This window comes from Culex quinquefasciatus, chromosome 2 (genome assembly GCF_015732765.1).
Source record: "Culex quinquefasciatus strain JHB chromosome 2, VPISU_Cqui_1.0_pri_paternal, whole genome shotgun sequence".
NCBI classification, from domain to species: domain Eukaryota; kingdom Metazoa; phylum Arthropoda; class Insecta; order Diptera; family Culicidae; genus Culex; species Culex quinquefasciatus.
Window position 1 is genome coordinate 57,422,502 of NC_051862.1, and position 13,859 is coordinate 57,436,360.

General features: G+C 36.0%; 1 protein-coding gene across 1 annotated transcript in view; it reads left to right on the forward strand.

Moving 5' to 3' along the window:
* LOC119766818 overlaps positions 1-13,859 on the forward strand; it is a 135,324-nt gene that overhangs the window by 64,597 nt on the left and 56,868 nt on the right. The window contains exon 2 of the mRNA XM_038252781.1: positions 5,385-6,184. Within this exon, the coding sequence (XP_038108709.1) occupies positions 5,996-6,184 (189 nt within the window). The 5' untranslated portion in view covers positions 5,385-5,995. The remainder of the gene's footprint in view (positions 1-5,384; positions 6,185-13,859) is intronic.

The window sequence follows — 13,859 nt, forward strand, 5'->3', positions numbered from 1 at the left end:
TTGATGATAATAATAACAATAATAATAATAAATGCAAGAAAAAAACAGAACTGTTATGGTAGCTTACCTTGGGGTAAAGTTGTCATTTATTGACATAGGTTTTATTCGATGTATTTTTTTCCTCAAATTCATATCCTGATTTCTGAAACGTTTAAACTTAGAAATAAGTTAAATTAGGTTAAAAATTATCACGTTTACCCTAAATTTAAGGCCGCACGATATGGTTTATATTTGCGGCCGGCGTTCAGGTGATTGTGCGCAGCCATAAAATGTTAATAATTTTATTCGTTTTTTTAACTTATAAATAAAATGAGTACACCAGTGTGCCGGTTCACCACAAACGCCGGTGGCGGTGCTGCTATCTAGTGGACCGATGGTAAGAGAGTCATATTTTGCTGGCAGACACACTCGTTGGGCGCATAAAATCATCGTGCCGAATTTATGAATCGCTAAAGCGAAAATAAAAGAAGTTTTTGGCAAAGTTTCGCGGCCCATAAAAATGCAAGATAAAACTCGACTATGACGGCAGTGCACTGGTTGCAGTTTTTTTTTCTGGTTCTGGTTTTGAGGTTATGGTTTGTTGAAAAATGATGAAAAAAATGTCTGCTGGAAGATTGTTTCGATTGCAGACTTAGAGTTGAAGAACCTCTCTCTAGAAGATTATTTGCAGACGTAGTCTATAATTTTGTCACAATTTTAAAATTTTAGCAAAATATTTTTTTTATTTTAAAAGCTTGTTAAAAAATATTTGTATGAGCCATTTCAAGAACATTTTGAAAATGGAATCCAACTTAACCAAACTTAACACGGTAATGAAAAACGCTCCCATTTCATCTTGAAAATCGCCAGACATTCCCGGTTGTTGGCATGTCAGATAAAAAGGCACTGAAACGTTGTGCGAAGAGAAGGATACACACACACTGTTGTCAGCTAAGTCCTCTTAAATTTGACAGTGAATAGACTAGCCGCAGCCGCAGTGAAAAGGCTCAGACATGGGAAGTGACGTGTGTCCGTTAGCAGCGATGGTTGGTGGCTTCTGCCGAGGGTTTGGGTTCGGTTTTTGTTTTTTGGCTTGTTTGATGGTATGAAATGAATGAAAAAAAATGTCAAAACTGTGCTTGAGACGGGATTTAAAGGGTACTCTCTGGGATGGGATGTCACACGACTTTTTATTTGATTCATTATGGGATTTAGAGTAACAAAGTTGATGCAAAGATGGACTGAGATTGGGAATAGAAAATGATTTTTTTTTTAAAGAAATCCAAATAAAAAAACTAAACAAATTATTCGCTCTACAGCATTGCCTTGGCGTTCTCGTTTGCGAGATTCCTACTCGAAACTTGGTGTCCGAAGGCTTGATTGTTGAGGCAATTGCAAACCTTTTTTTTTACCTGAGCTTACATCCACCCCGGGATTCAAACTGACGACCTTTGGATTGTTAGTCCAACTGCCTACCAGCGACTCTAGGTTAGACCGGGGCCAACATTTACTTCCCCGTACGACGGAAGGCGTGGTCAGACAAATCTCGTCTCGAAAAATGCCACCGGGACCGTCTGGGATCGAACCCAAGCCGACTGGGTGAGAGACAATCACGCTTACCCCTACACCACGGTTCCCGGATAAAGAAATTCATAGAATTTAATTGACGTCAATATGTCTTAATTATCTTGGGGTTTCTGCACCACGCGAAATGTATTCATTTTCCAAACAATAAAGAATCAGAACACGATGCACGGTTATTCTGCAATACTATTCAGAACAACATTACGATAGATGCAATGTTTATAAATAAAATTATAAAAAATTCAATATTTCAGATACAAAATCCTGCTTGTTTTTTTTTTAATTGTTTCAAACCCAGGACCATTGCTTGAAAAATTAAAAAAAAATATATGCAGTTAGCCAAACCAGATTCAATGTTTTTTTTTCAAGAGTTATTGTTTGAAAACAAAAAAAAACATTGAGTTTTATTTTAAAAAAATAATTACAAAATACTTTTGACGCAGTTACCTCTAAAAAATAAAAAAAAAAAAAAATGGTTTACTTTGGTAGATTGATAAATTTGATTATTGAACATTTCTCCTTTAACTATATTAAGTGAAATAATTAAATTACACATAAAAATATTTAAATTTTGCACTTTTTATAAGAAAATGTTGTCATTTTCTGAGACAAAATCTTCAACATTTCCTGTCTGAGAATTAACTAAAAACTGCCGAATAATTTCGAGTTAAATCAATCTTGGTTGGTAAAGTTGAACAACACATAATAACAAGTAATATTAACCATATTTTGAGGTTAAATCACACATTTTTACCACGGTTTTAACGGTGTTGGTAAAAATGTGATAAACAAATATATGTAGGAAGTGGAAAAATAATTGGGTTGTGAATTACTCTAATTGTAGACTGTGAAAAATACTCATTTATCGATGTAAATTTACACATTTTTAGAAGCTATATAAATTTTTTTTCGAGCTACATTTGTTAATATACCCAGATGTAAATTTACCATGATTTTTTATGTGTACATCAATTGCTGCAAAATAAAATAAATATTTTTTGCTTTACTTACATGTGTATTAACCTGTGATTATTTGTATTTTTTATTATTGTTTAGAATAATTTTTATTTACGTCATGAAAATATTATTTTTATGACATCATCACAGTAAAAAAAAATCTGTGTAAAATCGCATGCAAAAGCATGCACATCACCTTTGTGAGAAAAAGCATGTAATATTGTATGCGAAAACGTGTACACAAAAAGCATGTACAAAAGAAAAATAAATAAATTTTGCACACCCCAAAAATAACATCAATCTGTTGAGAGTCATATCCAGATTACCAAGTCCGCGCTCCAACCATCCCGGCTATCTCGCCGCTGTGAATTTGGCTGGATCAACACCGATTTAGCTGTACGTTCCCCATACATCGTATACAGTTAATTCAGTATACGACGTACGGGAAACCATCGGATTTTTTGCTGTGATGGTAAAAAAAGTTTTACCAAAATAAATGTGTAATGTTCCTCTAAAAATGCTTTTTTTTTTTTGTTAAATTTCAATCTTTTTATGTGTTATTCTCCACAGATTCTGATATTTTTCTAAATGAGGTCAAATCATCATCTTCTTAAAACTAAACTTTTTTAAGTTTATGTCGTCTCCAATTGCTTTCAAAAACAAAACAAAAAACTTCAAACATTTAAATTACAGGTTTTTAATATTTCAATGAAAAAAAGTGTCTGTCCAGTTTCCATAATTTCTAAGTATTGACGAAATTTTACGTACATGAAAAAACAAGTTTTTGCCGTGATGTACATTGAAATTACATAAAACCTCAAAATATTTATAAACGAGCCCAAACATGCTAAATATTATTATCAATGCAGAATTTCAATGAAAATAGAAGTCTACTCAACTGAAAACAATCTTAAATGCCCTTTAAGATTGTTTTCAGTTGATTAGACTTCTAGTTCCAGTGAAATTTTCGCGTTTTTTTTTTTTTTGAAAATATATATATATATTTTTCTGCCCTCTGATTTTTTGACCAATTTTGAACCAGCTCTGAAAAATATTTGCAACGGCCCAATTTAAAAAAAAATACTCCAACCTCACAGCAAAAAATTCGATGGTAAAATCGCATGCAAAAGCATGCACATAACCTTTGTGAGCTAAAGCATGTAATATTGTATGAGAAAACGTGTCCACAAAAAGCATGTACCGAAGAAAAAAAAATCAGGTCTACATCAATCCGGCGACAGTCAAATTCAGCTTACCAAGTCCACGCCTCAACCCTCTCGGCTATCTCGCCGCTATATATTTAGTTTGATCTTCACTGATGCAGCTGTAAGTTCCCCATACATCGTATGGAGTTAACACAGTATACGACGTGCGGAAAACTTTCTGTTACATTGGCATTGATCCGACCAATTTCATAGCGGCGAGATAGCCATGCGGGTTGGGGCGTGGACTTGGTAATCTGAGTATGACTCTCGCTAGATTGATATTATTTTTGGGGTGAGCAGACCTGATTTTTTTTTCGTTGGTACATGCTTTTTGTGTACACGTTTTCTCATACAATATTACATGCTTTTGCTCACAAAGGTGATGTGCATGCTTTTACATGCGATTTTACACAGATTTTTTTACTGTGTAATCTTACTAAGTATTTAATACAGATTCTATATTTTCGTTTAGCGTTATTTCGCAATAAACAATTTTGGTCTTTTTTATGTAAACTTCAACTGACATGAGCACACAGTAAAACACATAAATTATGACTTATTCAATGTCATAAAAACTGTGTGATTTCACCTCCAAAATGTGTTTATTAACCTATTTTTGATGTAATTTCACTTATTCAGTTTTATTCTAGGTATGATTACATCATTAAAAGGTAATATTAGACATTCTTATTTTGAACCTTTCTGATTCACACCACATTTTAACGTGCAGAATAGAAAGTTTGTTTGTTGGAAAAAAAAATATTGCCGCAGAATTTTAAGAGCATTCTTATGAAGCCTAGGATGAAAAGTTAGAGTTATTTTAAGATTTTTACAGATTTTTTGCAAAAAAAAATTACAAGGAAGCAAATTATAGGCTATTTTCTACTAATTTTTGTACAGATGATTTTTAATTGGTAAACAAAGTCCTTTTTGCATCAGTATTCGACCTACTTACGAAAAACCAATAACAAAAAATGCTCTAGATTGTTTATCTACACGCCATTCAAGTGCCCCTAACTAAAAATAAATGAAATTTTGTTTCATTTTCGAGAAAAACGAAAATAAATGTCAGAGGTCATGGTGGCTCTTACGGCTTTTTGAAAACTCACCCGAGATTTGACTCTTTCAGTCAAAAGAATTCCTGTTCACACAATGTACAGAACACGTAAAAAAACATTTAAAATATATTTTGAATAAATAATTGAAAATGCAGTGGAAGATTATAATCAGCCTAGATGTCTAAAGATAATTTGAAATCCAAGGTTTATTGTTAATTAATATTTCAAGAAAATTATTTTCGTCATTGCTTTGGAGAAAAGTTTTATTGATCAACACAGACCCACATCGGAGGGCCAAAGTCTCCCAACGGTATTTGGAATATCTCCGGTAGAATTAGACCATATCTTCCCTTTTTCTGGCAGTTAAGTGATCTGACAATAAGTGTCTATTATGGTCAATTCTACCAAAAAGCTAGAATATTTTTAAGAAACAAAATTGGATGAAAATTACTACCCGTTTGAGTGTTAATCTTGACAGCGATCTGCAGTGCTAAAATTTTAATTATAAATTAAAAATAAATTTCAAAAGTGAATCAATTGAACAGTTGCGCCTGGTGTCAACCTCGCTAACAAAATCCTTTTCTTTTTGTCTATTTCACAGGCTCAATTCTGACGGACAGTAAACTCCCTGGTAAGCAAATGACTCGCTAAAACACCCAGTCGCTCCTCCCACGTACCGCGGACCACACGACGAACGACTCCTCAACACCGGAACACCTCCCAGCTGTGCGGTGAAGTGTCTGCGGAAAACCAAAAATGCACCGCCGGCAAGTGCTGCAACCGGTTGTAGTTGTTGTTGTTGAACACGACCAGCACCATCGCCACCCAACAACCACCACGTGTGAAAAGTGATCTGCGCACACGTGTGGGTGTGTGTGTGCTTGTGTGCCGGAAGAAGAAAGTGTGCGAAGAAGTGGAGTGACCCCAAAATCGTTGGTGGAGGAGAAGAAGGTGGAGGTCTGTAACTGCCCCGCGTGCGATTAAAATCAATTTCAGCGTTCCAATTTGGGTGAGCCTCTAGTGTGAGCTGTTTGGTGTGAATTACTATTGTGGGTTTGTGTGCAAACAACTTGGCCGGAAGAGTTTTTTTTTTTGCCCGGGTGGTGGTATTAGTGCGCGAGAGGGGTCAAACTGACGGACGTCAAGTTGGCAGCAGTAGCAGCACCGGCAGTTGGTACGACGACCAGCAATAGCAGCAGCGCCACCATCACCATGTCGGCCACGATGCGAACCACGCTGCAGACCGTGCCGGAGTCGTTGCCGGCCGATCACGTCACAAATGCCGGCGCCGGCGCCGGAACCGGGGGCCCCGTCCAGGGTTCGGGCACGCAGACCGAGGTCAAGTCGCACTCGCACACCACGGCCTCGGCCGGCGTCAAGACGCGACAGTCGTCGAGCAAGGTGAGTCGAGCTGGGCAAAACTATTATCACTACATTTTATTTTTGTTTACTGTTGTTGTCATCATCTACCTGTGTGGTAAGGTGTGGGCGTGCGCCTTTATCATAACTTTGTTTACGTAAAATGCTTCGGAGAAGGTACCCGTGGCGTAACGGTTTTCCGTAATGTTGATGTCTTTAGTTGCAGAAAATGTCCAAAAGAAAGGTAGTCATATATCACAGTGTTAAGATTGTATTTTTGAGATTTTTTTTTTTTTAGCTTTACAAAACTTAAGAGTTATAGAGAATGTAACTATTTTTTATTCTCAGTTCATATTGATAAGAACATTCAACAATTTGTAAGGATTTTTTGAAATCGCAATTAAACTATATTTTGTTACAATTCAAAGATTGTTGAACCTTTGCTAGAGGTTGAAAAAATCACAAAAAATACAACAATATTTTCCCGAAAAGTCTCGACATGGAAAACCTGACCTAATCACCTATACTTGATATTGAGAAACAAAAAAGTGGTAATACAGCTGTTTTTAAAAATTTGAGTACATACTAATTTTGTCATTATTTCATGAAATTTTATGTAATATTACACGCCGATCACGGGTCAATATGGAAAACCTACATTCAGGTGTTCAGTTTTTATTTGTATTCAGAAAAACTATACATTCATATAATATTAAATGACCTTTCTGAAATAGGTGATGTGCATGCTTTTACATGCGATTTTACCAATCCATTTTTTTGGCTCTTATAGATTATTAGATTCATATCATTCTTAAACGTTAGACTAAAATTATACCTTTCTTGCCAGAAGACATGAGGGCTTTTGTTAATTTGATTTGGTTAACCGCGGTGGATTTTCTTGAAATAATTCGAACTGTCAAAAATCCACCAAAGTATCTACCACATTGATCGCACAAAAATCTGTGGTAGAAAAGTACACAGCTAAAAAAGTAGTAATCCAGCTGCGTGTAAAAGGCCTGGGTGTAAAATAAATATTGCATTATTTTATACAATTTTATGTAATTTTACATCCTGAAATATGTAGCCCGTCAGTATGGGAAACCTACTTGACCGAAATGTCAAGCTCATATATGTGTTTATCCTTACAGCTTTTCATCGGTCTGATGGCCGAGTGAGCTAAGGCGCCAGTCCTTACTGTTGGTGCTGGGTTTGAATCCCGTCGGTTGCAACTTTTTTCTGTGTTTGCAAAAATTGTGCATGCAGTGTGTAATTTTATGTGTTTATTTTGACGAAGGTGATGGGCATACTTTTGCATGCGATTTTACCATCGGATTTTTTTGCTGTGTATCCACCGGTAGATGCTTTGGTGGATTTTTGACAGTTCGAATTATTTCAGAAAATCCCCCGCGGTTATCCAAATCAAATTAACAAAAGCCCTATGATTTCGATTTTCGGAAATGAAAAGGAAAACTGGAGTTTCCAGGGAATTCAATTTTTCATAGAAAAGTCGGGAAATTTTGCAACGAAAAGACGAATTAGACACTTGATTTGGCAACAAAAAATATGTAAATTTTAGAGATGGTAGTGTAATACTACCTTTTCCATAATGTAATATTACCTCAATTTAAGATGATACAGTAGAGCTACTTAGTAAAAGAAGTATTATTACACATTTTCTGCGGTGAAAAAACTTTTTTTACATCAGGGATGTTCCAATTCCCAGATTTAGCAAATATTCCCATGTATTTTTATACTATGTGCATTAAAACTCAAGAAATATTGACCGTAAAAACATGTTCAGAAAAGAAAAAAATCAAAAAGGGCTAAGTTAGTCAAAATTATTTTTTTTGTGATGAAGAGTAAAAATATTATTTTACAAGGACTGTTACAATTTTTACTGATTTATCCTTGTGATATCTACAACCTGTAGCATTTGTTTATTCTTAGTGCATTGCAAATCCCCAACAAAAAAAATATGATAGACAGATTTTCTTATAAATTTGATATTTTCTACAAAATTAAAGTTTAAAAAAATAGCTGATTTAGCTGAGTATTTTTTAGTTTCCATTTTGTCGAATTAGTTATACTCAGAAAAAAAAGAAATACAGAAAATAACTTTTTGAAGAAAAAAACAGTTTTGGATAAGTGACATAAAAGCCATACACATTAAAAAAGCGATTTTTAAAATGTTGAAAATTTAGATGTTGAATCTTTTTGAGAAATTTTACCTTAGTAATGTGTAATAAAGCGATATTCACCAGGAACTGTAGAAAATTTCATCAGCCCTTGATGAAAATAAATCTTTTTTTTTTTACACTGATTCTGTCACCATTTCCACATGTAACATTACCATCATTTTTTTTTTGCTATGCAATTTTTAATCATGACTATTGTCAAAAATAATTTGGTCGTGAAAGTTTGACAAAAGAATGGATGGCAGTTATTTAAAATGATTTAGAAATTGAAAATACTTCTAGTCATACACAGTAAAAAAAAATCTGTGTAAAATCGCATGCAAAAGCATGCAGATCACCTTTGTGAGCAAAAGCATGTAATATTGTATGAGAAAACGTGTACACAAAATGCATGTACGGAAGAAAAACAAAATTTTGCACACCCCAAAAATAACAATAATCTGGTAACCATCTCGGCTATCTCGCCGCTGTGAAATTGGCTGGATCAACACCGATGTAGATGTAAGTTCCCCATACATAGTATACAGGTAATTCAGTGTACGATGTACGGGAAACCTTCTGGTACATCCGCGTTGAACACAACAATTTCAAGGCGATGAAATAGCCAAGATGGTTGGGGCGCGTACTTGGTAATCTGGATATGACTCTCACCAGATTGGTATTATTGTTGGGGTATGCAAACTCTATTTTTATTCTATTGTACATGCCTTTTGTGTGCACGTTTTCTCATACAATATTACATGCGTTTTCTCACAAAAGGTGATGTGCATGCTTTTGCATGCGATTTTACCATCGGATTTTTTGCTGTGTACACATTATTCAAAATAAAAAAAATTATAAAGGTCATATTTCTGTGCGGTTAACGCTCATATATGTTTGGATGAAAGCTATCAATTTCAATCGAATTCTCGTGGGAAAAGCCTACAGACATTGGCCAATTTCCATACAAATTCAATTATACAACATTCCTCGCCAATCAATCATCTTGGAAATTCTTCTGGTCCAGATGCTTCCGGGAGAACATAAATAAGCTTTAATGATGTCAATCAAGTCCGAAGTCACCATGCGGAAAGGACAAGAAGATCCTGCAGTCCATTGATGTATAAATATCTCCTCATCACCAGAGCAAGGAATGTTTCTTTGGGATTCGATGCATCATTGATTGAACTTGGCCGATTGGGTGTATTTTGTTACGATATCTATGTTCTAGGAATGTCCTGAAATAGCTCTTTCTCTTTATTGAAAGCATTTCTTAGAATGCTGAGAGGTAGGTGGAGGTAATTGAGTAATTATTGGGGAAGTAGTTTTTGCGTATAAATAGTTTGATTAGATTTAGTTTCTCAAAGAACAAGTTGTATAATCAAGCTCACGCAACGCGGTATTTGTTGAGCCTCTTAAATTAAGTTTTTCATTTTTAAACTTTTTCCTTCGAAATCTTCATCTGTTTTTATCCCCTCGAGCAAAACTCAGCACCAGTCCTTGATAACGATTCTTTTTCACCACCCCTCGATCGGTCGTATCTCATCGGATTTTCACGCCCCAGAAAGCAATTTGATTGGAAACCTTCCCGGTACCGGCTTCGCTCTCTGTTTTGCAATGCTGGTTGGTGGTGCTTGACTTAGTTTTCCACCGACCGCCGCGCAGCAGATATCTCCACAAATGTGATGGGACACGCCCAGAAGCAGTGGAAGCCCCAAAGATAGAACCGAGGCGAGAGCTCTATGTTATTGGATTACTGCTGCTGGTGGCCTTCTCACGAGGGCGAATCTGTGAGCTGCATCCTTCGGAGAGGGCGACACAGTGCCAATTCCACGTGGTTGAAGGTTTTTTTTTTTTGCTTCGTTTTTCTTTAAATAATTTATCTGATGAGGGTCCAATCATGCTGAATTTTATTTCCATGAAGCTTCTTAAATTTCTGCTATAAAAAAATAAGAAGAGCTTTTATTCTAAAAAAATAATAATAAAATAACCGTTAAGCGCCCTTCCAAACTGTCCGAAGCAGCCAAATTTGGGTCTTCCGGTCAAATTACGGCATCGAAAAGAATTCCCAACGGAGCGAAATGCTGTCACTTGCAAATCCCTCCGAGACACATGCGAGTCATTCCAAAGAACTGACTTGGCCGAAAAAAAGGAAGCCTTCCTTCCAAGAAATTTCACCAAGGTTGAGCTGACGAAGCTTGAATTGGTGAGTAGGTGGAGGATTTTGAAGCTTTTTTGTCTGTTTTACTCTCCTTACCGAAAAAATGCTGCAAAATCACTCAAAGTTACAAAAAAGGGGCAACTTCAAATTTGTTTCAAAAAAATTATTGATGATTTTGCATCACTTTATAAAGTTATGAGCTCATAAATCAAAATTGCGCTTTCAAACCCAGTTTTTGAAATTTAAGTGACTTCCGGAACATGAGTTTTGTACATCTTCCCGATAAGTCAATAATTTTGAATGTCTGGCAACACTGCATAAATTTATGAGCACAAAAATCAAATTTGTGCTTTCAAACCCAGTTGTTGAAATATTAATGACTTCCGAAACATATTTTTTGTCATTAATTTTTAATATCTGACAACACTGAATACAGTTATGAGCATTTAAACCAAATTAGCGTAAGCTTGCAACTAAATTTTAGTGACTTCCGGAGCATATTTTTTTACATCTTCCCCGATTAGTCAATAATTTAGAAAATTTGGCAAAACTTCATAAAGTTTTTAGCACTTAAATCGAATTTTCATAATCTTCGTAACGTAACTAGTTGAAAAAATTTGAGCATCATCTGAAACATAATCATGGTACATCTTCCTGATTAGTCAATATTTTTATATGTCTGCATAAATTTATGAGCACAAAAATCAAATTTGCGCTATCAAACCCAGTTGTTGAAATATCAATGACTTCCGAAACATATTTTTTGTCATTAATTTTTAATATCTGACAACACTGAATACAGTTATGAGCATTTAAACCAAATTAGCGTAAGATTGCAACTAAATTTTAGTGACTTCCGGAACATATTTTTTTACATCTTCCCAGATTAGTCAATAACTTTGAAAATTTGGCAGAACTTTATAAAGTTATGAGCACTTAAATCGAATTTTCGTTATCTTCGTAACGTAACCAGTTGTCAAAATTTGAGCGACATCTGAAAAATAATTATGGTACATCTTCCTGATTAGTTAATATTTTTTAATGTCTGGCAACACTGCATAACGTTGTGAGCACGTTAGATTTACGCCTTCAACCCCAGTTGTTTAAATTTTAGTGACATTCGAAAAGAGATTATTGCACATTTTCGCGATTAGTTAATGATTTTGAATATCTGGCAACGCTTCAGTAAAGGTTGGTCGATATTTTTTTTTTCATTGTACAAAATTTTTTTTAAGTCTTCTTTTTTGTGAGGGAGGCCTCAACTACCTACAGATAAAGAAATAAGTTCTCTTAAGTCTCTCAAATTAAAACTCATTATTAAAATTTACTTTCTTATGTCTAACTAGTTTATTTATAAAAACCCTAAGGAATGATCTTATTTTATGATCAGAGTGGTAATAAAACACCAAAGACTATCCATTCAAATTCGAATGGAATTCCCAATGAAATTGTGCAATTCTTATGAAAGCGATTTCTCGATATCAGCCATCCCAAGTACCATAATTATCATTAATTTTCTGATATACTTTCCTGGGCCGCCCGAGACCACCCGGGGACTCTGTAATTTTTGTCGGATAAACACGCAAAACGGGCCACAACTCGCGTCACAAAACACAACCCCCTTTGAGTAGACTCTCGGTTGCCTCTGTACTAAACGACTGTTTACACAACTTTTCCTCCCTGCGGCGAATAATACAAAACTGTCAACTTTGTCCATAACCGGCCAACCGTTCGTCCGAGCATCAAAAGTCAACCTTTAGTGACCCTCCCCCCCTTCCCTTAAGGTCCCCCACATCCTTTCGTCTTCATGAAATAGCAAAAAGTTTAAGACAATACTCTTAAAAGAGAGAGAGACCTCCGGTCTTTATGATTTCATTGAAGTCCGTAATTGAAGCCCCGGCGGCGGCGACAACGGGCTTGCTCGTAAAAGTCAGCCATGTTAAAATGAAAAATCTCTTTCCAGTGTTGCGTCATCAAGTGCCCCAAAGTGTTGTCGTCTTTGCGGGGTTGTTACGCTCCGGGTTGATATCAGCAAGAGAGCGATTGTGTTGTAAAAAAGGAAAATTGTAACTAAAAGTCAGCTGCAAAAAGAATCGAGTAAATTATATTGGAAAAAGTTACATCGAATTCATGTACCTAAACGTACCATGATAAATAATGTAAACTTAAATGCAGGTTGCATGTAATTTTACATGAGATTATATGGAAGATTACAAATTTGTATGAGATTTGACAGATCACATTGAAATTCATCAAATACATCTCCATTTAATTTTACTTTTCCATGGAAAAATACATGTTTTCCTCTGCAATGAATAACAGTTTTTCCTGCAATACTGGATTACACTGTAAAATCAATTATGCTCTTAACTGGAGATAAAAATTCAATAAGTCGCTTCTAAACCCGCAAACGATTGCAAAAGTTCGAGGCAAGGCGGTATTTCAAGAACGCAAGAGCAGCCTCCAATGGCAACGAGAACACTTCATTTCTCGGGGGCTTGTGGTAAGAACCTCGACTTCCCGGGAAGCTGTTTCATCTTCCTAATTATTACTCACATAATTAAGATGCATAGTTCAGCAGCAGCTGCGCTAGCTGGTGGCGAAGAGGCTTTTCCGAGCGAGCTTTTTTCTCCGTGTAAACTTGAGTGATTTAATGCCGCTTTTTGCACACTCTCATTTATTCATGACTGACTAAGTGGAAAACTATGGCACCTGGGACCAGAAAAGCTTCTGCTCGCGTTTTTAAGTTTATCGACGCGAAAAACATCTCCCAAGTAACACAACAGCCTGACATCGTTGAGGGCTTAAAACTTTGCGTTGAAAAGTACGTGACGGGGGGGTGACCCGACGTGAAAATCGCTACGCAGAACTTTTGTCGCGCCGAAATGTTGGGCGTTCTGCGCCCTCCTTGTTTTGTTTCGCCAACTCAAGAAAAGGATTCCGACCGACCTCAAAATAAAAGTTGTGGAAAACTGTGGAAAACATTTTCCACTTTTATTTATTCTCATGTGCATTTTGCTCGTCGCGTCGAAATCGTGCGCCAAGAGGCAAACTGTTTCTCGGAGCTCGGTGGAGTTGTGTCGTAACACACGGGGTGGGGTTGGCACACGTACATACTCGGTCACACTGAATTGTTGAACAACTGACAAGAAATTGAACGAATGTGCTACTTCTTAGTTTTTCGGGGGGTTAGTGCACCTCAAAACCCAAATTTTTGAGACGCTTATTCAGAACACGTGCTTAAATTATTGTTTTTATTAACAGAAAATTGAAAATAACAATGTTTTGAAAAAAAACTTTGCATTCTGACACTCTTGAAAGTTTCAGAATTTCAGTGTACATTCCAATGACCTTTTGACTAGTTCCAGAAGGCGTGGCTCGT